This window comes from Parasteatoda tepidariorum, chromosome 3 (genome assembly GCF_982258835.1).
Source record: "Parasteatoda tepidariorum strain Cologne lab strain chromosome 3, Ptep-v5.0, whole genome shotgun sequence".
Taxonomy (NCBI): domain Eukaryota; kingdom Metazoa; phylum Arthropoda; class Arachnida; order Araneae; family Theridiidae; genus Parasteatoda; species Parasteatoda tepidariorum.
This window is the reverse complement of record NC_141757.1, coordinates 8,582,931-8,607,853: the sequence shown is the minus strand read 5'-3', so window position 1 is coordinate 8,607,853 and position 24,923 is coordinate 8,582,931. Positions and strand designations below refer to the sequence as shown.

The following is a 24,923-nucleotide window of genomic DNA, read 5'->3' as shown; positions in this document are numbered from 1 at the left end:
TCATTGATTTTCGTTATTACATAAGTAGTTCATTATATTCGTCTTCAGTTATTTCTTCAGGCACGTTATCACAATCTGTTTCGTCTTCATCATCTGTGTTACCCTCATCCATAAATAAACAGTCATCTTCTGATCCGTCCAGATGATTTGAAATGCTGCATTTTTTGAATGATTTTCTAACCATCTCAGGCTTTAATTTCATCCCATGCTTTTAATATCCATTCACACACTGTTTCCAAACTTGCATGACGCATATGTCCTCCTTTCGTAAAGGTTTTCTCGCCCCTTAACATCCAAGTGTTCCACTGTTTTTTAAAATTGGCTTTAAATGGTTTGTTTAAGCAGATGTCCAATGGCTGAACTAATGGTGTCAATCCGCCCGGAATAACTGCCATATCAGTGTTACATTCTTTCAACAATTTTTTTGTATTATCTGTAAGGTGGAACCTAAACATGTCCCACACTAAAAGGTTTTCTGGTTTTCTTACGCAACCAGGACGGATTTGCCAGACATTTTTTACCCACAATTTAGTACAATTTTCTCCCATCCAACCTTTTTCGTGGACATGAACAAAAATACCTTTTGGAAAATTACATTTGGGAAGAGTATATCTTAAAATTTAAAAAAAAGTATTAGAAATTACGGGTGCGCGTTATACGTCGGGGCGCGTTATGCGCCGGAATATACGGTAAATAAGCTCTTTGTGTTGTATGCTTGTTCTTGTAACCACTTTACTATGACCCTCCAATTGTTAATTCATTACCCTCTGGTAAACTGTGAGCTACATAGATTTTTTAATCATAATTTCAAAGAATTCCAATAATTAATATTGGAATTTAACAGTTAAATGTGTACCTTCTAAGGAACGTGAAAAAGAAATTGGATCTATGGAATAGGAGATGGAACTTTAGGCATCATTATTATAATGAGAGGTGCACTATAATAGGAAACATACTAAAAAGCTTATACTGTGGTTGTATAGGGTATGAAGTATACTGAAAAACATAATTTTGCATAAGTTCTGTGTGTTGTATGCTTGTTCTGACCACGTTAATATGATCCTCCAATTGTTGATTTATAATCCAATCTGATAGATAGTGACTTATAAAGTATTTTTTATCATAATTTCAAACAATTCCAATAATTAATATTGGAATTTAACAGTTAAGTGTGTACCTACTGAGGGACATGAAAATAAAACAGTATCTATGAAATAGGAGACGAACTTTAGGCATCATTTTTTATAATGAGCAGTACACTATAGTAGAGAACATACTAAAAAGCCTATACTGTATTTGTAAAGGATATGAAGTATACTGAAAAGCATAATTTTACTAAAACTATTTAAATAAGCTATAAAACTATATAAATATTAATAATTTTAACCCTTCAATTGTTAATTCATTACCCTCTGATAGATTGAGAAAGTATTTTTATCATAATTTCATTCTAGCAAAATCATGTTCATTTGCATCAAATATTTATGTAATTTTTTTAGGGTTCCATTAAAGAAACTCTCAAACATGAAAGGCATAAAGTGGTTCATTCAATATCGTTTCATCCCTCAAAACCTATTATGCTAACTGCGGCTGAAGCAGATGCGTATCTTTGGATTGATTCTTCTGAAATCTCAGATGTAGGGGACGACAATTGAAGATGCACCACCAATTCTGCATTCGGTGTCATCGTCTTGTACATATTTTTGTAAATATTTTTAGTTAATTATTAAATTTAAAGTTTGTAGTTAGATTTTTTTTAATCTTTGCTTTCAGTTTTGCTAAACTTTTATTTAAATGACTTCTAATTGAGAGTTGTCTGAGAAAATAAAATGTTCAGTTATAAAAAGAACTTTACCTGTATATTTCTATCATATATCTATAAAGTTTCAGATTTTAAAAAAACATTTGTAAAATTTATATATATATAACACAATTAAAAAAAATGAAGAAAATAATTAAGTTATATTAGCTGTGCATAAACTGCAACTATGTAACAGGGTTCCCACGGTCCTTGAAAGTCCTTAAAAACTGCTTAATTTTTATTTTGGAAAATAAAAGGCCCTTAAAAGTACTTAATTTTGGTTCAAGGTTTTTAAAAGTCCTTAATTTTTTAGCATCACTATTGTTGATAGGAACAATTTTTCATTTCAATTTTTTAAAACAAAGTGTCGCTCTTTTATCACTTAGAATTAGACCATGCATCAAAGCTAAAACATTTTAGAGAGACAAAAATTAATGTGTGGGAGGTGCTAGTAAGGGGAAGAAAGCCTGTCCTTTCATTAATATATTCTGCCTTTAACCTAGAATGATACTCTATGAGGAGAGTGAAGCATTCTAAAAGTAAAAAAATAGTATGTCAAGGATGTATAGTACTGCACATGGAAGAAATAGTGATTTTGGGGTGGGGCGATTTTAAGGTACCTAAAGGGAAGACCCACGCTAACCTTCAAAACTGACAGAATTCAAGAAATTTAGTTGTACTAGTAATGCATCTGCTTATAGGAATTAAGTAAAATGCTAAGAAAAGAAATATCAGAAAAAAATTTTGAACTGGAATCCATAACAAAATCTATTTCCTAAAATCTTGTAGAATTAAATAAATTTGTATAATATTTCAATATGTAATAAGTAACTGTAAATTTATGGAAAGCATAAAATTTTTTAAAATTCATGATTGCACTAAAAATTAAACAGATTTGTAAGAAACAGGGTTTGAAAAATCCCAGCCCATATTTGTTTTTCATCAAAAACCTGGAGTTATTTGATTTTTGATGTAAACCTCATGTTTTTTTGTTTCATTTTTTTCCAAAAATACTTTAAATTTTTTTCCTGTTTACTAAATAAGAAAACATGATTGACTTCTAACAAGAAAGTTAAATATTTGGTAACTATTTATAATTTGTTATGTTACAATGTAAATTTTTTTTAAAGTTTTAGATTGTTACTCTATAATTTTTATTTCTTAAGGATAAGCAGATTGTTACAGAAAAATTTAAATTTACTCAACTAAAAGATCTTTAGATTTTATTCATCATTTTATACAGTTAACATTACAACTGAATGTACTGTTTTTAATTGTTGTTAAATTTTTGGTTGCTTTAAAATTAGTTCATGTTTTTACCAGAATGTTTAATTACATTCTGTTAAAAACATGAACTAATTTTAAAGCAACTTGACATGAACTAAACAGAAAACATGAACTAATATTATTTTACAAATCAATTTCAATGAAATCATTAAAAATGGAATACAGATTAGTTTTTTTAAAAAGAACCGACCCGGGTTTGCAAAAATTGTATGGTACTCCTTTGGCAAACCCTGTTAATTAATACAATTATATCAGTGCTTACATTATAATAAAATTGTTTATTATTTATTTATTTTTTATTGATTGATTTTTTTAGGAAAGTGAACAATTTGCACTGTCTCTGGTGGCATTTGATGATAAGCAATCATACTATTTTTAAGTCCTTAATTTTTCAAAAAAGTACTTAAAAGTGCTTAATGTTGGCTTTGTTGAAAGAGTGGGAACCCTGTATAAAGAGTATAGATAGATCGTATATATAGAGATAGATAGAACACATAAAATAAGTTAAAATATTGACAAAACATGGAAAATAATAAAAATTAATGATAAGAGAAGAATAAAATTATTAAAATAAAATATTTAAACAAAAATTTTATTTATTTATTTAAAAAAAAGCTTTTTAAAAAGCTGAAAAACAAAATGAATAAAAAGATATAATCTCTTCATCAGCTGGCACGATTATATCCGCAATTAGAAGTGCTTTCTAATATTGTATCAATATAACCAAAGCAAATTATATCAAAAAAATGTTTACATGCTCCTCACACTATTGTATTGATATATTTTGCTTTGGCTATATTGATACAGCATGAGAAAGCACTCTTTTTAGCTGATGTAATTGTGTGTGTTTTTTTAAATACATAAATAATTTTTTTAATATTTTTAGAAATATTTTTATATTAATAATTTTCCTTCTTCTCATTAATTTTTATTGTTTTTCATGTTTTCTCTGTATTTTAATTATATATATTCATTTATTTTTCTCTATACTTTTTTAACTGACCACATTTAAAGCCTCTATAACTTTCATCCTCTTTTTCTAATTTTTTCTTTCTAGTGCTATCCAAGATAGATAGATTTGAGTCTATATATCTGCTTAAAATCATATTATTTTCGTGACACAATTTAAATGTTTTTTGCTGATTCTTAAAATTGTGATTGCATAATAGAAAAACTAAACATTATTTTGATTACAAAAAAAAATATTTATGTCAAAATATGTTTACAATTTTCTGAAATACCTTTAACACAATTTTAAATTTGCTCCTGAAAATTAAACTTAAGCACCTGAAAACGGTATAGATAAGTTACTCTTATTACTTTTTGGTGCAGCTGCAGAAAAAGAAGCGAAAAGGCTTTTTTCACCATGGTAATAAATTTTATTCATAGTTTTCAGATTAAAAGCCATTTCAACAACAAAATTCAATGCACCAGAAAAAGAATTAATCATTTTCCGTAGGTTCTATATCAACCGATATCTCATTAATCAATAACCAGTTTGATTGCTTCTTGATGAATTCTATCCGTATACACTGAATGTTCTCTTTAGGCAATGTCGTGTTGACCGTTGCATCAGCTTTTCCCATTTCAAAAAGAGCCACGGTGTTAAACTCTGAACAAACAGCCTTTCTGTCTGTCAGCATTTTCTTGAAAACTGTTGCCACTTTTAATTCGGCGTACCTTATAATATCCTCCTTGTGTGACGGAAGGCCGGAACTGACGAAAATTCTACGTACCTTTGCGGGTTTCCTTAAAATCACATCAAAAGTGTCATTCCTCTTCGGTGCGCTACCCCAGAAGAATTTATCGGATTCGTCATAGCAATACTCCGGGTAGTGCTTTTTGTACACGCCTATTGTAGTGACGACATCTGCCGGTGGATTGGGAAAGTGGTACACTCGTATGTTGTTTGAAAAGCTTCTGTCTTTTGCTTTTTGGATTTTGCCATCGAGTGAAGAGTAAAGTCCCATATGCTGGAATAGCCCTGGTATTCTCCTGGTGACGATCTTTTTCTCGGGTACCATGATATCAAGGAATTGGAGGATCAGAAGATCTACTGGCTTTTCTAAGTGAAAGAGCACCAGGAATTCTGACAGTTTCCTCAAATCCTCCGACTTGAACAATCTACCTATAATGTAGAAACTCGAGAACGTCAGAGACACCCATTCCGAATTTTCCCTCGTTCGAATGAATCGTTGGATGGCGCTTACGAAATGAGGCGATGACTCTATGTCGTCTTCTAAAATTAGAAAATATTCAGAAAACGATTTGGAATATTTCAACAAGTAAGCAAAATCTAACACTTGCTTAGATCGCCAAGCGATTCTTTCTATTGTATCGTTGTAAGTCCGGCGAGTTATCTTCATCGGCGGATATATCTCGGGATAGGTTTGTATGAGAAGCAGCAAACCTGATCGGACATATTCATTGAATAGAAGCATTGTTTCTTTCAGTCTTTTGTGTCGGATTTTGGTGTCACTGTCAGCATAAAGAACAACTATTGTGACATCTTTTCTTTCATCTTTGTCCATGTTCTCAAGCAGTGATTTCAATGTTTTGTGGAGGTAGTTTTCTTTTTTCCGTGCCACAGAAGGTATGCCTATTGTTATATATTTACTTTTCCTGGTGTAAACATCAGCTGGTTCGGAAACTGTTTCATCTTTTACATTTGGCACACGCTGGAAGAAGAAAATTTATTTTTAAGTTGTTTTGCAAACTACATTCTATTTAGACGTTGCATTTCTATTTAGACTGGGTTTGACTGAGTAAAATATGACACATAAAACTAAATAATTAACTTTTTAAACATGGTGCGTAGCATTTTTAAAAAGTGCTTAAAGGTGCTTATTTTCGTTTTTTAAAAGCCCTTAAAGGTGCTTTTTCCATTAAGTGTTTTTAAAAAGCGCTTAATTTTCTCTTTTCGAAAATGAGATTTTTTTCTTTATCGTGTTGGTTTTTCGCCATGTATTATGCGAAAGCGTGCTTTTCACATTGTTCTATTCAACGTTTTCACACTTCATTCAACCACAATCCCTTTCGTTGTACCGTCAGTCCATAGCGTATGAAAACGCTAATCGTTTTGCATGTTTGATGAAATACTTGCGATTCCACATCTACTGAGCTGAGTACGGTGAGATACTAGCAGTCTTGTGTGCAACTCTGTTGCTCTTTGCAAGATATTCTCAATTTCAGGCTTCATTTTCTACCCTCTGAAATCGAAACAAAATATATCTCGATCTTTTTATGGTGGCTAATATAATCAAGAAAAGAGTTCTTTGTCAGAAACGAGTTGTTTTATCATGATCATCTCAAGTCTTTGAAAATTATTTTGCATTTTGTTAATGTATATAGTGCCTAAAAGATGCTTATTTTTTGTTGAAAGATTTGGTTATACACCCTGTTAAGAGTAATTACTGAAAATTTATTCAATTTTTATTTACTACAAAGGAAAGTTTTATTTATTTCATTCTATTAGTAGTATGTTTTACACTACTATGCTGAGTGCTTCAAAGCAGCGCGCGTGACCTGACAGGAATTTCCCTAAAAATTGGTAGGGCACTGAACATGCTAATCATTATGTGTTTATTAAAGCATAATTTTAGCAAATACATCTTAAGAATTTTTCCTGTATTAAATATCTGAGCATTGATTTTATTTTTATCTGAATAATTATTTCTCCTTTTAATTGGCTTTCATGACTTTAAATCATAATGCATTCTTGCTGCAGCAACATACTTTACAGTCTCTTGCGAGTAAACTGACAAATGTTACCCTGACTCTGCCACTAACCTGTTTACAAAGGAGCTCTCAATTGCACTTTATAAGTACTGTACTGTTGTTGTTTTATGGTTTCTAAAATAACTAATAAAAAGTATTTTATTTTACAATTATAGTTTAACAGCCGACCCAATTTTTTGGTTTGTGACTACCAATGTTCTAATACGTATCACTATTCGAATCAGGGATTGAAATTAAGTGATTCAAATCATTTGTTAAAATCAAGTCATTCAGATCTCAATTCGAATCCAGTAATTTTTTTACTGGAATAACAATACTTAACGTTAAGTATACATGGCTTAAGGTATACATTAGGAGCGTTTAGGTATGACTTAACGAATCAATATCGATTCACATGATTTGAATCGCATGATTCAAAACACTATTTAGCTTAGATTCTAACTGCAGTTCATTTACCAAGTACTCCTTTTATGACGTCGATAGAAAGAAAAGTTATTAAAACGTTACAATTCTTTCAAGTAATTAAATATACTTACTATCTTCTGTATAATTACCCTGTATTGTTAAAAGTATTATGTATTGTTAATATTATGTATTGTAGTATTAAATATTATTAATTATATGTATTGTTAAAAGTCATAAATACTTGTAACTTTTACGAAACTGCAAAGGGTGCTTCATTATTATTATGTGAGTTTGTCGAATTATATGAATTGGTAATCGGAATGGGTTACAGGGGGTGTAGAGCTGAACTCTCTACCCATGGCAACACTTCGCATTCTTTCACCATTAGCGTGTGGAGAGTCATGAGAGAAGAAAGTACGTTAGTTTCTGTCTTGATTTTCAAATAGATTAAAAACTTTTAAGTTAGGGAACTTGGCGATCGCAATGCTTGAATATACCATCTGGGGAGAAGACCAATACCCTGCCTTTGACCCTTCCCTCTCCTCACCTTTTCAATTGTATAGAAATGTACTACAATATTTTCCCCTTTCTTAATATTTTTCGCATTTAAATGTTTAAAAAAGAATTTTTAATTTCCCTAACGCTTTCTTTTAGAGCTATGTTTAATGGAGTTTTCAGTTCCGTATAGTTTCCTAACTTGAAAGATTTTAATCTAAGTGAAAATCAAGACAGAAACTAACGTACTTCCGATTTTTATGTCTTTTCACACGCTAACGGTGAAAGCATGCAAAGTGAAGCCATAGGTAGAGAGTTCGGCTTTGCGCCACCTGTAGCCCGTTTCGATTGCCACTAGAGAACTGAAAACTGTATTGAGCATACTTCTAAAAGAATACGTCATAGAATTTTTACAAAATATTTATGACAATTAAATACGAAAAATTTTAAGAAAGGGGCAAATATTGTTGTACATTCCTATGCAATCGAGGAGAGGGAAAGTGGAGGGTCAAGACATAGAACCGGTCTTTTCCCAAGATGGCGTATTCGAGCGTTGCTATCGCGAATGGAAAATCTTAATTTTTTAATAATGAATGTGTAAGAATCTCTTGAACTTTACAAAAAAAAATTTCAACCCTATGTGATATAGCATCAGTGCGTGTAAAACGTAACTGAAAATTTAAGAAACAATAATTTATCATAATTTAAATCTATTCCGATAAAAATCAACTGATTCTAATCAGATGCAAATTTGTGATTCGAGTCATTGAATCTCCGAATCAGTACCAAACTCTAATTAGTCAGGTCATAATAAAAAAAAACCGGTTAAAAATCTGTTCATATTTATATGTATGAACATGATGAAAAGAGTTTTTATTTGTTCTTTTTTTTCTCTTTAAAATGAATAATCTTTGAGAACAATATTTAAAATCAAAAGCTATCTAAATGTGGTTTGTTTTATTTTATCAAGAAATAAATAACTTTCGAGTTACTTGTAACTCTTGCTCAATATTAGCACATTTTCTGCATAGCAGCCATCCTTGATTCATGGCCGATAAACAATTGGCAAGTTTTGATGTATCATTGCCTACAAAATAAAACAATAATTTAATCCTGATATTTTTCATCTGATATTTCCTAAAATTACAAAAAGATGTGCTTAACTTTTATATAAATTTGCTTATAATGATAAACATGACAAAAATATTAAGAAACCAACTATGGTTGTGAAATACCGTCTTTTTTCATAGTATTAATTAATGCAGGGAAATCCTGATGTTTCTAACCTTTAAAAAAAACTTTTTTTAAATATATATATATAATCTGGTATTTCCATCAGGGAGCGTAGTGTTTTTAAAAAGTGCTTAAAGATGCTTATTTTTGATTACGTATTTTAAAAGCCCTTAAAGGTGCTAATTTTATTCGGAGTTTGTAAAAAGTGCTTAATTTTCTATCTTTTAAAAAGAGATTTTTCCTTTGCCATGTTGATTGTTCATCTAAATTACAAAAAATGCATGATTTTTGTAATTTTATGTTTATAAATTAAGAATTTATTTTATGTTTATAAATTAAGAACTTAAAGCGATAGAGAAAAAAAATATTTTTATTGCTGCACAGATCTTAATTATGAATTTTTTTTTTTTTAGAAAGTTATTAAAAATATTTTTGAGTGCTTAAAAGGTGCTCATTTTTTGTTGAAAATCTGGCTACGCACCCTGTCCACGCAATTGTTTCTAGTGGATGTTCTATCTCAAAACTTCTTAATTGTTTTCTTATACAAAGGAGTATAGCTGCCATTTATTAAATTATTTTTTATGTTTGTTTTCAGGGTCTGTCCAGACATTTTGTAAAAGGTCCTGTTTTTGTAAAATTAAACTATTCATAATTTGTGAATATAAAGTAAGCGATAAATCACATTTTTCAACCAGGGTCCTGCTATTGTGACTTTGTGCAAATTGGGTCTTACTATTGCAAAAATTGCTAAAAACATTTTCAAGAAGTTTTTAAATTGTAAATAGATACAAGATTCTGCTCAACAAATGCTGCTACTAAATTAGAAATGCGACGTACAAATATTTGGTATTTAGCCTATACTGCTCAACACAGAATATTCATTTCAGACGAATAATAGAAACAAAATCACTAAAATTTTTAATAATTTCAATTGACTTATTTTAAATAACACAACTTAGTAATGTATCACTTTTAATGTGTTACGCATTAAGTAAACTTAAATAATTCTTAAATTTTTAGTATTTTATTTAAAAAATTGATATAAATAATTTTTTGTTTATGTAATAATCTATTAATTAATTTTATGAATAAATATAAATTGATCAATTATTTATTTAAAAAAAATTATAATTTAATATTAATAATAATGCGCACATGATGTTTGCAAAAGTAGAAATATTTTCTTAGAGTACAACATTTGGAATTCAAAATTAGGGAATCTTAGTTTGTCTAGAACCGTCTTTCTTTAACCCCCCCCCCCCGGAAGGGTTTATTCGATTAACAAAACAATAATGAAACTAAACAAATTTGTGAAGGGTCCAATTAAAAGATAAATTATTTTGTGATGGGTCCGTTTTTATGAAAAGATATTTTGTGAAGGGTCCGTTAATGAACCCAAATTTCTTCTAAACAGACCCCTGGTTTTAAGTTTAATAGTTTTTTATAATTAATTCTCAACACCAATGCGATAAATATCCCTAAAGGTTTGTTGAAATAGAAGGAGTTTCTTTTACACTACTCTACCAGCATTGCATCAGATTTATTTTCCAATATTGTAATTTTTGAATTTAAATAATTTTTTTCAAGAATTTAAAATTTGCGGTTTTTACCCTTTTTTTAAAAAAAAATAAAATAAAACTTACAGTATTATTGATCAGCTTAAAAAATATATACAATAATATTTATATTAAAATGTGTTTTCATCTTTTAATTTTTCAAAAAAAGGAAATCTAGCCATGTATAAAACTGGAATTAAATATATTTTTTCCTAAAAAGTAAATATTTAATCAAACTAGTAAATATTTAATAAAATCAGATGAAATTCGAAAAAAGTAAAACATTGCGAAATTGATATAAACAAAATTCTCGTTTTAAATGGTATTTTCAAAATTACTACAGAATTTTCTTCTTTTTTTATTGGTTGTCTAATAAGATAAATGTATAAACTAACCATTATTTAAATAAATATAAAATTAAATGAAAATAAAAGATATCAATTATTTTTAATTAGTTATTAAGGAAGTCAACTGAATAAGCAGTAACAGGTACAAAACATATCCTTTACCTTTAGTATACAAAAAATATTGTATACACTAGTGTAAGAAATTAAGAAAATTTTCAGACTTGGTCGATTATCTCGAGAACTACTGGACCGATTTTAATGAAATTTGGTATGTACGTACTTTGATAAAATACAAAAGAAATAACCATTCAACAATTGTCATACACACGCATGATCGTGCATAACACTCGTTGGAGTCGGAAGGTATGAAATTGCCTCGGGACAATTGTCACAGAAAATGATATCCCTTATTTCAAGTATGAAATCACGCTGTAAGTCCTGTTTAACTGTAAGAGGGGACCATACCCCCCTATTAACCCTTTTTTTTTTTTTTTTTTGCAACTGCTGTTTCATACTTTCCGACTCCAACGATCATGCGTATGTATGTACACATCAAATTTCATTAAAATCGGACCAGTAGTTCTAGAGATAATCGACCAAGTCTGAAAATTCTCTTACTTTCTTACATCCGTGTATTAACAAAATTCTTGAATGAAAAATTTATTTTCTTTAAAACATTATTTATTTTAATCATTGTTAATATAAATGATAATTTTAAAACAGTTTTGATGGTCTGCAATTGTGAAAAATGTGACTAAAGTTAAAATAGTTGTTAAAGAAGATGTTACTTACCATAATTGACACTTTTTAAATAATATTTTGACATCCAGTACCAATCACAGAGAAAGAAAAAAGTAGCAGAACCAGATATTATTAATAAAGATATCTTCCTCATGGTTTATCATTCAAAAAGCTCCTACAAATTTAGAAAAATAAAATATGTATGTTCCATTGAAAATATGTGTTTAAAATCCAAATAAATAAAAATTTAATAAAAACATTTTTTACCCTTTGGGAAAATGGGTGTTATTTTGGGTTTGATGGCGTCCTCACCTTATTTGGACGCCATCACACTTTTCAACTGTATTCAAGAGTAATAATAAACAGTGCGCATGCCTTTGCTACGGCGACAGCTACTGTTTGATAATTTTTTTTTTTCACTATCAGGCATTTTTAATGTATTCACATAATAATAATTTAAAGTATTTTTATATTCTTTTTTTTTTTTTTTTTTTTTACTTCCGATGCCCATCTGTGTTAACATTTGGTCAATTCAGGCATTTACAGGGCAGGTTTGTTGGCCACTCTTTCAGGGGCACCATATTAGGTGGACCAAGGTTGCTCCTACAGTAAGGATAGATAGTACAGAGAATAAAAGATCATCCATACCTTGCTCGGTATTAGAACCGAGAACCTTTCTGGTGTAAGGCCAGTTCCCTGATCCCTACCCAGTCCGGTCGGCATTTTGTAAAAATGAAATATGTATACAAAATTACACATTTCGTTGCTATAATTTGTCACCGATTCTTTCACATGAGCATATATTGAGCCGCGATGGCTCAGGGGATAGACCGTTCACCTTCCAATGAGGTGAACCGGGTTCGATCCGGGATGGTCAATACGAATCCACATCCGACTCGTACTGACCACAGTGCTTACGTGACATATCCTCAGTGGTAAACGGATCATGGGTTAGACTCCCTTTGCCGTCAGGCTAACCGTGGGAGGTTCACGTGGTCGTTTTCACCATGTAACGCAAATGATACATTCAATTTTTCCCCTCTCTGTCCGCAATTTCACCTACTCGGGGACAGGGGAAACTTCAAAATCTTAAATGGAAGCCTCCTTTTTTATTGCAGATTTGGATTTTCTAGAAAACAAAAGCTTTTATCTGGCAGATTGGTTGTTGCACGTTTGTTTATAGATGACGCTGTTCACGATTGTAAAATGGAATTGGCATAAAAATTGTTTAAAATATCTAAAAAAAAATACACGTCTTATTGTGAAATATATATATATACTCGTCAGAAAATTGACCACTACATCGAACTAGGGTTCATCCGACCCCCAGACATCACCGTGGCATCAGAGGGTGGAGATTGAACGGGACAACTTTAGTATTTGAAAATATTTCCAATATGTATTTTTAGATTTTTTATTCAATGGGTTTGACTGTTTGGTCACCTGAGGGCAATTTTCCAATCTAGTGGCATTTAACGACCGGATATAATGTTTAGCTTATTTCTTTCCTGGTTTTAAAAATACATTTATGTTTTAAACACGTAAATGTATAACTTTTGATATAATGATTAAGCTTTTACAAATACTTTGTGTTTTAACAAAGATGAAAAATTATAATTTAAGTTTCAAAACACAAAATAAATTTTCCGTGAACCTTTTAATTTTATTTCTGTTATTAATAGTTATTGTTAATTGTACTAATTGTTTATTTGAATTAATTTGTTTAAAGTAAATAATGCTGTTTAAAGAATTTTCAAAGTTGTTTCGTTACTTCTGCATCGTAAAATAAAATCTCAAAGATTTCCTTTAAAATTGTTGTTTGAGTCTCTTTTGTTAAAAAATCAGTAAAAAATGTTCGTAATATTTCGATAAAACCAATAAAATAGTTAAGAAACAAAATGTTCAATTAATCAAAATAGAATTTTTCTATTAGCAATCCACTCGTAGCGCCATCGTAGACTTTTTCTACTGTTTATTGGTCAAAAAAAAACTTTTTTAGCGTTCCAACTATATCATAAAATAGATTTTTTTTAAAAGCTGTAAATTAAAGCAAGAGTTTGTAACTTTTTACTCCGAAAAATCTAAATGTTCTAAATTTTTATTGATTTTACATATAATCTGAAACTGAATATGCGGTAATAATTCTGTATTTAAGACGATAAAAAATTTTATGGTCTTTTACTTGTAAATTTCGATTAATTCTGTTGATAATATAATAATGTAATTATATAATAATAATAATGAATAATTCTGTTTAAAGAAATGAAATTGATTACGAACCAATAAAGGGGGCTTTTGTGCGAAGCAGGGGCAAGGAAAATAACTTTGTTCAAAAAATATTATTAATGAGAATTTAATGAGCGAAAAGGAGAAATTCACATATGACAGTCAGTTATTAAAATTTATGAAAATTTTCACATGATTTTGAGAAAATCCTTACCAAATATAAAGCAGCATATTATTCATACTTGTTATTTCTACCAATAACATCAGAGCTTTAGGAAAGATTTGTTAAAATAGTATAAAAGGCGTTAAGCATAGGTATGTAATGGTTGCTTAGCAACGCGATGCTCAGTAAAGCTTGACATTTCATTTCGTTAATGTCGAGGCTGTTAACTGATAAAGCTATAAACTAGGTGAAAAAAACGAAGGAAGAAAAAAGAATGATAAAAAGAAAGTGGTGGAGAAGGATTATTTTGGAGAAAAGTCATTAATTTGCTGCCAAATTTCGACCTCGTAGATAGTCGTTTTGATGCATTGTTAAAGAATTGTTGGCCTGCTGTAGATTTGAATGTTCTACGCTTTCTTTTTACAAATTAAATGAGGGTTGATAAGGGTATATAGTGTAGGGCATTTTATAATTAAATGATTTTTATTTAATTCCTACTATTAGTTCACACTCTTCCTATATCTTGTTCAAATTTTGGATCGTTAATAAAATACTTTTTATTCCTCCAATTAAGTTCAAATACATTTTTTTTTAACATTTGGTGGTTGACACTTGATGTTAACACAGTTTTTTCAAATATTAATTCATTCATTAAATTTAATTAATTTATTTTAGTTTTATATGGGAGAAAAATTTTAATTATTTAATAAAGGTATAACAGCTAGTTTTCGATACGATCATGAAATTGATTCTTGTTCTTTCTATTCCAAGTCATTATACAAAAATTGGAAAATTCGAAGAGATAAAATAAATAAATAAACGCTCATTTTGAAAACTATCTATTTCAAAATGATGATCAGTAAATATACAATGCGTTGATAAATTTGAATATGCGATTCGTTTCGGATAATTTGAGAAACGTATATATCTATGCATATATATATATATATATATATATATTTTAAAGAAAATTTACCGCATTGTTAGTTAACTTTTTACAATAAGTTTTTCAATTGATCAAAACTACATTATTAAATCTAAATGAGACGTATTTTTCAAATCCGAAATAGTTTTTCCAATTGCCTTTTGGAAATCAAATTGAAATTGAGATGAAAGAAAATGATAACTCAGTTACGTACGTAATCAGCTTAAAATTATCTTAGAACCAAATAATAGCAATAGTGTTGTATAATAGGCGACCGAAACATTATTGATTGTTTCATCGACAAAAAACGGATTTTTCTAAGAGTTTTATTGAATCCATTGAGAAATTTGTAAGAGAAATATTGAAAATTTTTCTGTTATTAACTTTTATTTAAATCTGTCTGGTTTCAGTGGAATAGCTCTCAATAAATACATAAAAAGAAATCAGTAGAATAGTTTTAGAGTAGCCAAACAATTATTATCCCTTAATGAGATGTATTTTTCAGTTGATATTTTCGATAACTATAAAAGCTCACGAACATTAACATTGAGAAAATAAGACTTAAATATCTTATATAGTAATTATTAATAGTTGTTTACAAAATATGCTTACAAAAAAATTTAGTATTTTATATAAGTAAATATAAACAAATACCCTTTCAGATAATCCAGTTCTCATCTTGTGTTCTAAAAAAAAAAAATATATATATATTAAATAAACTAAATTTTTGCTTTGAAAGTATCCTACAGATATTTAGGATGCTTTTTTGCATTCATATTAACTGTCCGGGAGTTCCTTAATTCCTAACTAATATTTTTTTGTTTCGTTGTATTTTATTTTATATTATAACCGTCGTTGAATAGCCGACACAATTTTGGGCTTATGACTACCATTGCTCAACTCTGTAGCCTTGCAGTTTTGAACCCAATCCAGAAGACGAGAGAATTCCTGGATCAAATATTGGGAGAAATTTGCCTTCGTGGAGGACTTTTTCATGGAACTAGTCCGCACATGGAGAGGAAAACCCCCCACGGCTAGCCTAACGACAAGGGGACTCTGATCCATAATCCGTCTACCACAGAGGAAATTTTACGTCAGCACTTTGGTTGGTGCAAGTCGGATGCGGAATTCCAATCGATCAGCTGTCGCTGAGATTCGAACTCGGTTCGCCTCATTGAAAGGCTAACGCTCTATCCCCTGAGGCATCACGGCTTGTTTCGTTGTATTCATTAAAATATGTTATATTGAACTTATATATCGAATTTTAAAGTTGTTTGAACTTTATAAAAATAGTTACAACCTTCTTCTATTGGCATAAAAGCCCTTTGTGGGCCAGAGCTTTTCCAACCTTCCTCTTTCACAGCCATTAAATTTAAAATTGAGAAAGTAAATTCAATGAATCACTCACAAATCAAGAATGTGGGGGGGGAGGGGAGTCTGATCTTAATGAAAAGTTTAGATGAAGTTGTGCTAAAGGGTTCCTCTAATAATGTGGGGGGAAAAACTTTTCGAGTAATGTTACTAATTTCTTTTCTTAATATTTTATTCGATGAGAGTTTCATGCATTCCATTATGTTCACAATGGATTTTTCTTAATTTATATATCAGTTTTATAAATGCGTACTATATTAGACTTAATTTTATTTTAAATATATAAAATGAAACACTAAGCATTCGGTTATTTATGATCATTCATTTTATTTATTTTTATGTTAATTTGTATACATTAATTTGAATTATTTTAATTTTCGTTAAAACTGGAAAGACTAAAACTTAGTATATACCTATATTGTCCAAAAGCAGTCAAAATGACTGGATTGTGGAAGAATAATTAATGTGTAAAGAAATTTGTTTAAAGTTAATTCTTAATATTTTTTATATTATTTACAATTATATAACAAGTTATTAGTGAATATTAACAATATAAAAATTATATGTTGTTCAAAAAGTCACAAAATTCTAAGAAATCTTGTATTTATATACATTGTTTTTCTAATTGAAATTAAAAAGAAGTCAGAAGGACTTCCTTGGGTAATCTAGTGTTAATAATTAATTATTAATTCGTTGAAAAGGCGAGATTTAGAAAAGTACTAAATCGGAACATTGTATACACTCTACAACTTACCACATTTAAATTAAATTTATTTGAATGATGTTGTTGTTGTCGTCTGTCATTAAAGCAGAGGGGTGAGATTGTTCTTGTTTTCCAGTAGCACCATCTATGGCCTAGAATTCGACTTCTGCCACACCCATACGTCACACCCGTTTTATAGGGCGGAACCATTCATATATCCATTCATTCATCCCCAGATCGTAATTGTGACATGAATCAGAGAACGATCTATCTCCAATTCAGTCCCCCAAGAGGTATAACTTGTTATCGGGACATAGTGGACTTTGTGACCCTACAAATTTAACGTGCATCAGTAACCATTTACTGCTCGGGGAGTCTTTAGCCGCCTGGATTCAAACTCCTATTTTTACGAAAAGTTATTTTAATAATACGAGAAAATAACTCACTATTTTACAATAATTATGTTCGATGTCGGGATAGCCTGGGTGATAGGGAGCTGGACCTATGTCCAAGAGGTCGTGGGTTCGATCCCCGCCGGCCGAAAACTCCCCGTGTAATAAATGGTGACCGATGCACATTAAATCTGTCGAGTCACAAAGTCCTCCATGTTTCCATTACAAATCATACCTCTGGGAGTATTGATCCAGGAGTTTTCTTGTCTTCTGGATTGCTTCAAAATTACAAGGCTACGGAGTTGAACATTAGTGGTCGTGAACCTAAAATTTGATCGGCTGCTCATCGACGTTTATAAAATAAAATAAAATAATTATATTCACAGCATAGTTAAGTGTTATTATTGTTTGCAAAGTGAATTTTTAAAAAAATTTTATAAAAGAAAAAAAAAATTTTTTTTGTAATTTTTGAAAGGGTGCACAACTTCTCCTTGAATAAAGGGCCGCATGCTCAAGTACCTGGTTATGTTAACGGAAGTTATGATTATTTTAACATAAATATCAGCATTTCTAACACAATTATTTTTGTAAACCAACTTAGTAAAAGATTTGCCTGCAACTAAACTCTTCTAAATAATTATATTTCTTTTTTTTTTTATTATCTTCATTTTTTTTAAATTTAATTCTATTTTTCTTTTCATCAGTCAACTAAGTAATATATTTACATAAATTTAAATTCCTTTAAAATTCATTCAAAATTAAATAATATCAAATTGATAATTTTCAAAAAAATATTCCTTTTTTATCAAAAAGCAGATTTGTCCAAAAAAATATTTAAAAAAAGTAATAGTTTTTTTTATCACGTTCAGTAATACAAAAGTTTATTTTAAAATAAATTAACTCCATTGTTCTTACATGAAAATAAAAAATAGATATACTTATTTTGTTGAGCAATATAAATGCAAATTAAATATTTTAACTAAAGAAATTGTGTGGCGTCCAAAATGATTTAAAATAAAACAAACTCATTGTAGCTCTAAATAATTAGATTCAACAATCAGTTGGGATTCATTTCAATATATTTTTAGCTATGGGATATTTACGTTTAGTGAATAAGAGATTTTATGCATGTAAAATCTTAAAACGGCTTTTTTAAACTACACAAAAATTAGAAACAAAGTTAAAAAACTATAAACAGTCTTTTTTTTAAAAAAAAAAAAAACACGTTTGTATTTCACTTGTTATAATAATATTGTATTAAAAATATCGAGAGTTATAGAACATGAAATAAAATAATGTAAACCAGAGCCGTGATGGCTCAGAGAATAGAGTGTTCGCGGGTTCGAATAGCAGCAATGGTTGGTAGATACGAATTCCGCACCTGGCTCACACCGACGACAGTGTAAAATCGTAGGTAGTAAAAATACGTAAAAGACAATGTCTGGCAGGGTATTTTTTTTTATACAGACTGACCATTTATATTCTGAAACAATGATGATACAGAGTTATTCGTGAAAACATTATTTAATAATAAATATTCTTTGTTTTTTAGAAAAAGTCAAGATGCCATAAACTGACTATTTATTTACTTAAACAATGAAGATACAGAGTTATTTTTGAAAGCATTTTTATTAGTATATATTCTGTTATTTATAGTAATATTCAATAGACCATATGTTAAACATTAATTTACTATTATGATAAATACAGTATATTCTTCATATCTTGAAAACCTTGTTATGCCAAAAAAATATTTTTTTCCCTTGGCATTGCATATCCACCTAATGTTAATTTGAATTCCTATGTCGAAGGGTTTCTTCTCAAAGCCTTGCTATGTCGAATTATTTTCGAATAAGAAAAGGAATTGTTTTGGAAAAAATCGCAATGTAAGTTTTTTGTAAACCAATTATTTTTTATTTAACGCATAATTATTGTTGTCTTACTTTTAAAAATAAAATTATTGTCGTATTTAGACCTATAGTCAACTATTATAACATTCATACCTAGATAGCAAAATAAGGTTTATTTTCACTTAGCAAAAACCTTTTAATGTAAACCTAAAAGGGTTTTTAGGTTTGCGTGTAAACCTTCTAATCTTAAAACGAGATCTGCGACTATCTGCTTTATTCTACGCACGTTACGCCAATCCAAAACCTTGGAAAACAGCCTTGTATATAAAAACCTTAAATGAAGGTTGTCTTAGGGCAGGGGTGGCGAGCCTTCATACACCAACGTGCCATTTTTTCTAAAAAGTTGTTTAGTAAAATCACAGACGTGCCGTCAAATAATTTTGACTTCATGATTATTTGGAAAATAATAATACTAAATACTATCTACTCAAAACTCTTTATTTACATTGAAAAGAAAATACGTTTTGCAATGTCTCAGTTATACGCGCAATTCAACTTAAAGTAACATCAGTGTGACTTCTGTTGTTGCAGATTAGATTACAAATATTAGGTTGTAAGATGTTAATTTAAGCAGGACTATTTTTTTTTTGTTAGTTATTTATTGTTAGCTTGTTTTTTATGGTAATTAATTGCTTTTTTAGCATTAATTGTTAATTTTTTCATTAATAATTGTTTATTATTTTGCGTGTTTTTTGTGAATTTTAATTTAATTGTTACATATGCTTCACAGTGTAATAGCATTTGAGTAATAACAATTCATAGTGTAATAACAAAAGTGATCGGTGGCGTGCCCAAAATATTGTGTCGGGTGCCATAAATGGCACGCGTGCCATTGGTTCGCCATCTCTGTCTTAGGGTTTTCAAGCGTTTAAAAATCCTTTAATAAAGCTACTCTCAAGGTGAAAATGACTTTAAATCTAGTTAATTATAAGGTTTCTTTTCGCAACGTCTTGTATGCTCAACTAAAATCACCCTTGTCATGAAATTTTAATGGACTATGCAATTTGATCCTATCTCTAGTGTGACGTCAGCTAAAGCGTCATTATGGACCTATGTAACCATTTTACCTTTCAAAAAAAGCTTTAAAAAATAATTTTTAATTCCGTTTGGGATGAAATGTTTGAAACTGCAATATTTTTGCTTTATTGAAAAAAGGTTTTTAGTATTTCCGTGACAATAAAAGGAACAAGGTTGCCGTAAGGTTTACACGCTTTCTGGGATATTTAATAGTAGTTGTTCTTACGTTTCATGACTCTACTTTTTAGAGTAATATTTTAGAATATATTTTTCTGCTTTTGAGAACACATTTAGTTCTGGACTTGTTATCTCGAAATTGTTTAGCGTCCCTTCAACTTTGAGATATGGAGAGTATACTGTAGATGGAATTTCTTGATGAGCACTTGAGAGTGTACGACATCTTGCTCAGCTAGATATGGAGCTTTAGCAAACAGAATTTGTGGTCCAAAGCATATGAGATTATGCATAAATTGAATGGAGAAAAAATATTCCGTACGTAAATAATATGCCATGTGGGAAAAGAATCGTGTTAACATGTCTTATATATTAGTAAATTGGAATTGTGTTTTTGTAGTAGTAGATACACCTTCTTTCTTTCCTTCCAGACGCGGATACATACCTAGGCTAGTAAAACCCTTACCCGTATAATCCGCGTCTGGCCTCTATTCCAGCCAACCTCGACCCCGTGCTTGATCAATTATTTAAAAATTAGTAGTAGATACACTGCAGTACTCCCCCACCAGAATTTTATCAGTGAAACAATTCAATGAATGGAATACCACTAGTGGATTCATTGCTGTTTTGTGAGGAGCCGAGAGAGCTGTATTAAGATCATCGTACTTTTGAGTGCTGATCGTGAGAATTGTATTAAGTTCACGTTTGTGGTTGCTCTTGCGTTGCCTTTAGCAGTCGAGTGTATACGTTGTGTGTGATCGAGAATTCGTAGCAACAGCGCGAGGAGGTGGATAATGTCACTGTCACAAGTAGCAAGTCAATTGTTCAATGTGGACCATCCACTGAAGTAGACATGTTCAAATTGAAGTGAGAGATTCTGTCAAGGTAGGCGTGTTCACATCACGTCCGGGTCACCAATGTGGGGAAAGAAGTAATCGACAATGTCAACCTTCATCTATAAATCATCTTCAATATTGGCCGAATTAAATGAACTCCTTTAAAACACATTGATTTCGAAAATCATATCATAAAATTTCTTTTATTTTAAAATTTGTTTAAATCAATGTCATACTTCGATTGGGTTATGTGCTGTCATTATCACATGTTTATACATTAAAATATCTAAACTGTGAGAAATATGTATTTAAACATATGAAAGCAGGACGGGAGATATCAATTACTATTCTGAGTAACCTTTCGAGTTTTGGATAAAATGACTGGCATTTTGAAATCAATTTTTTTTTTCAATTTTCAATTATTAAAATGGAATATGTTCGTATGTAAGTAAAGTCGCTAGTATATACATAGCTGCCAACTTTACTGGAATTTACAACTTTCTCCTGGTCTACTGGTTTAATAACAATTCTACTGGTTTTTGTATATTTTAAAAAATTTCCTAAAATTGAGTTAAGTTTCCTTAAAAAATTCCTATTGAAGTAGAATTTTTGCTCAGATTATTGCTTGCTTGAATATTTCAATAAATTTTACTAATAATACATAATGAAACAAGCCTCCTTTACAAAAATTGGTTTAAAACATTTTGTTCTAAAATGTTCAGCTTATTTTTATTCAGAACTCCCTTTTAAAAATTAATTTTAAAAAATCATTTAACTATTTTTGTTGAATTAAATACCTATTACTCTTCAAAATTATGAGTAAGCATAATACATGACATTTCAAGTTCATTTAATGTTAATTATAACCGGAAAATGTTGCAGTTTTTCTATTTTGATAATTATATAAATCCATAAAATTCCCTATGTCTAAAATGTTTATGCGACAATTATCATGAAATTTATTTTATTTCGTAAAATCTGCTGGATTTTTTCCTATCTATGTTGGCGGTTATGCACATAGAAGTTTGATAAAACAGACAACATCACCTGCCAACATTTTGTTCTTTTGAGAACTCTTAAATATTTGTTCACAATTTTGCCGTAAATTGCTTTGTCGTGCTTGATTTGCCGATTATGTTTTGTGACTGTGAGCAGGATCTAAGGAGGTGATTCGAAAATTTAAGCTGCCATTATCAGTGTGCATTTACTCTTATCAAAATGTTTAATGTACAGTAAAATATAAGCTTCTCGTGAACAAACGTCGAGAAAAAATATTGCTAAGTATGCATTTGTTTCTTTGAATAAGCTTTTGAGTCAAAAATGTTAACATTTCAAAATCTTTAATTTTCAGTTTTTAAATTGAGGATAAATATTCCGTATGTGAGCAAAGCCGCCAGCATAGACAAGCCTTGACTCCTGTTGAAACTGACAACGTCCCCTGCCGACATCTTAATACATTCTTTCCTTATGAGGACTTTCATGTATTTGCTCGTGACTTTGTCAAAATGTGACGCTCTAATCGCTTTGTCATGCTTGGTCTCAAGCGTTCGCAATATTTTTTCCGATTGCTTTTCAACTTCCGTGGCCGTGAGAAAGAGAAAAACTAAAGAAACTATTCCGAGCAGGAAATTGTACGCCACCATTATCAGCGTGAACTTATCAAAGCGTTTACCATACAACAAAATGTAGGCCTCACACGTACAGACATTGAGAAAAAATATGGTGCAAAGTACGCTAGCCGGACCGGAAAGATTATCGTTTACTTCTTCCAGGAGAGTTTCAATTTTCGGGTAAAAATACAAAAAATTCAAAATGGACGAATCTTCTCTTTGTTTATTCAATCTTTCGTTGTAAAGAGAAAGCAAGTTCTTACATTCATCATACATAGCACATAGTGATATGTTCACCAGAGCGGGGTAACCCGTGCTCAGCAAAATATCGAACGTAATCTGTACGATTTTTATGACGATATTTATCGTAGGATGAACGAGCTTTTTAAACGACAAACCAACGCTCCGTGTTCCAGAAAAATAACTCAGGGAAATTATAGTGAGGGAAATTATTATTCCAAGTAAAACTATGGCTGCATTAACGAAGCGAACTTTTTTCAAATTGCTCGTGGTAAACTCAAGTTTCATTTTGTTTAGTTTTTTAATTAAATGCAATGTTGACGCTGCTCGTTTGTGCATACTGATCCATAGAATGATGGTTGAAGAATTCGAAATCAACAAGCAAATGAAGAATTTAGTTGTTGATGGCATACGTATGGCCTTCAAAATGTCGATAAGGAGGAATTGAAAGTAGGAAAGCATCAAAAAAGTTATAAAAGTATATGATTTAAGTAGCGTACAAATGGAAAAAGATTTATTTTTCTGATCATTTCCAAAAAACGACAGAGTTTTCCATAAGAAAGCATTGTGGGGAAAATTCATATCGATGATTTTGCTTGAATCAAATCGTTTAAATAATTTGTCGAAGATGGATCGTTTCATGTCAAATAAACAGTTCAGTGTTCAGTTTCAAGAAAATAAGAATATTTAAGAGAGAAAATAAAACTTGCAGTTGACGCAATGTTTTAGTGCAGTTTAGACTTCTTGTAAGACAGATGAAATATATAGCAGTCTCTCAACGATTAATAGTCGAAAGGTTTTGCCGTTCCGAAGAAAATGTGCTTCAATATTTTTGCAAAGTACTACCGATAAACGACGAATGGTCGATATACTTTGTAGTTCAAAGTTAAAAGTACCTCACTTTTTGCGATGATCAGATCTTTAATAACTCAGACTCGAATGACAAAAACTTGTCTTTTAAGATTTGTATTTCAAATTAAAAAAATAATTAATTGTTACTTCTTTTTTGCAATGATAAGAAATATGAATTGAGCAGACAAAATAGAAATGAAGTAAGTCTTAAAATGCTTATGTAAATAAAACTTTCATGTGCTATTCCTTACCTACATGTCCCGAAGTTAATGGACATGAGCAGTTTAAGGAATCGATCGTGGAAGAACTACGTCTTTAACAATAGAAGTCAATCAATTAACGAGCTAATCAGATGACTGATTTCGTCATTTTTTGAGATTCAGATTGTAATTTACTTTCTTTGCAATGACGAGAATAATAATAAAATCGTTGTAATTGTGGAAGGGATCATAAACATTCAAATAAGAAAAAAGAAGATAAAAACGTACATTAACTTTTAAAGTAAACGGATAGCCATCAAATCTTTAGACTATAAAAGCTCTAATTTGACCAGTTATGACTCATTTAACTAGATATTATCGTTGAAAATCATTAGGTCGGTAATCTTTCCCAACCAAAGAATATACTGATGTGGCAGACGATAAATTGATGATTTAAATTATAGGAGTTAGTTCGGAAATTTGTTTTTCCTTAACATTATTTGATTACGATTTAAAAATCGATTATTAGATCATTATTTGATTACGATTTGCTAAAAATCGATCAATGATTGAAGTTCAGTCGTGAAAATATTTCAAAAGTGTTTATAAATTATGAGAAATAGATTATCGTTAAAATTAAATAACAGAAACCGATGAAGTTCACCAGTAGTTATGGCTTCTTATCTTTAGATTTTTTTTTA

At 30.2% G+C, this 24,923-nt stretch overlaps 2 protein-coding genes across 7 annotated transcripts in view; one reads left to right on the top strand and one right to left on the bottom strand.

Moving 5' to 3' along the window:
• The window catches only part of LOC147812748 (WD repeat domain-containing protein 83-like), a 27,505-nt gene extending 20,590 nt beyond the window's left edge, over positions 1-6,915 (top strand). For 2 of the 4 annotated variants that reach the window (XR_015432407.1, XR_015432406.1), the window contains exons 7-8: positions 1,500-1,705; positions 6,816-6,915. Coding sequence is in view for 2 of the 4 variants with exons in the window: in XM_087158750.1 (XP_087014876.1) it covers positions 1,500-1,655 (156 nt within the window). In the remaining 2 variants the exon portion in view is untranslated. Of the gene's footprint in view, positions 1-1,499; positions 1,749-6,815 lie in introns of those variants that run through there. The other 2 variants (XM_087158750.1, XM_087158751.1) reach the window with 1 other exon arrangement.
• Positions 4,445-24,923, bottom strand: LOC122271845 (alpha-1,3-mannosyl-glycoprotein 4-beta-N-acetylglucosaminyltransferase C). Of its 3 annotated transcripts, XM_087158742.1 has the most exons (5): positions 24,511-24,923; positions 15,572-15,603; positions 11,655-11,778; positions 8,719-8,813; positions 4,445-5,766 (listed from the first exon to the last, which is right to left on the bottom strand). In XM_087158742.1, exons 3-5 carry the CDS (start codon positions 11,755-11,757, stop codon positions 4,531-4,533), a joined length of 1,434 nt encoding a protein of 477 aa, XP_087014868.1. In that variant the 5' UTR covers positions 11,758-11,778; positions 15,572-15,603; positions 24,511-24,923; the 3' UTR covers positions 4,445-4,530. The 3 variants fall into 3 exon arrangements, with proteins under 3 accessions (XP_087014868.1, XP_071033077.2, XP_071033079.2); XM_071176976.2 differs by lacking the exons at positions 15,572-15,603; positions 24,511-24,923 and adding an exon at positions 14,044-14,195; XM_071176978.2 differs by lacking the exons at positions 8,719-8,813; positions 15,572-15,603; positions 24,511-24,923 and having other exon boundaries at positions 11,655-11,780.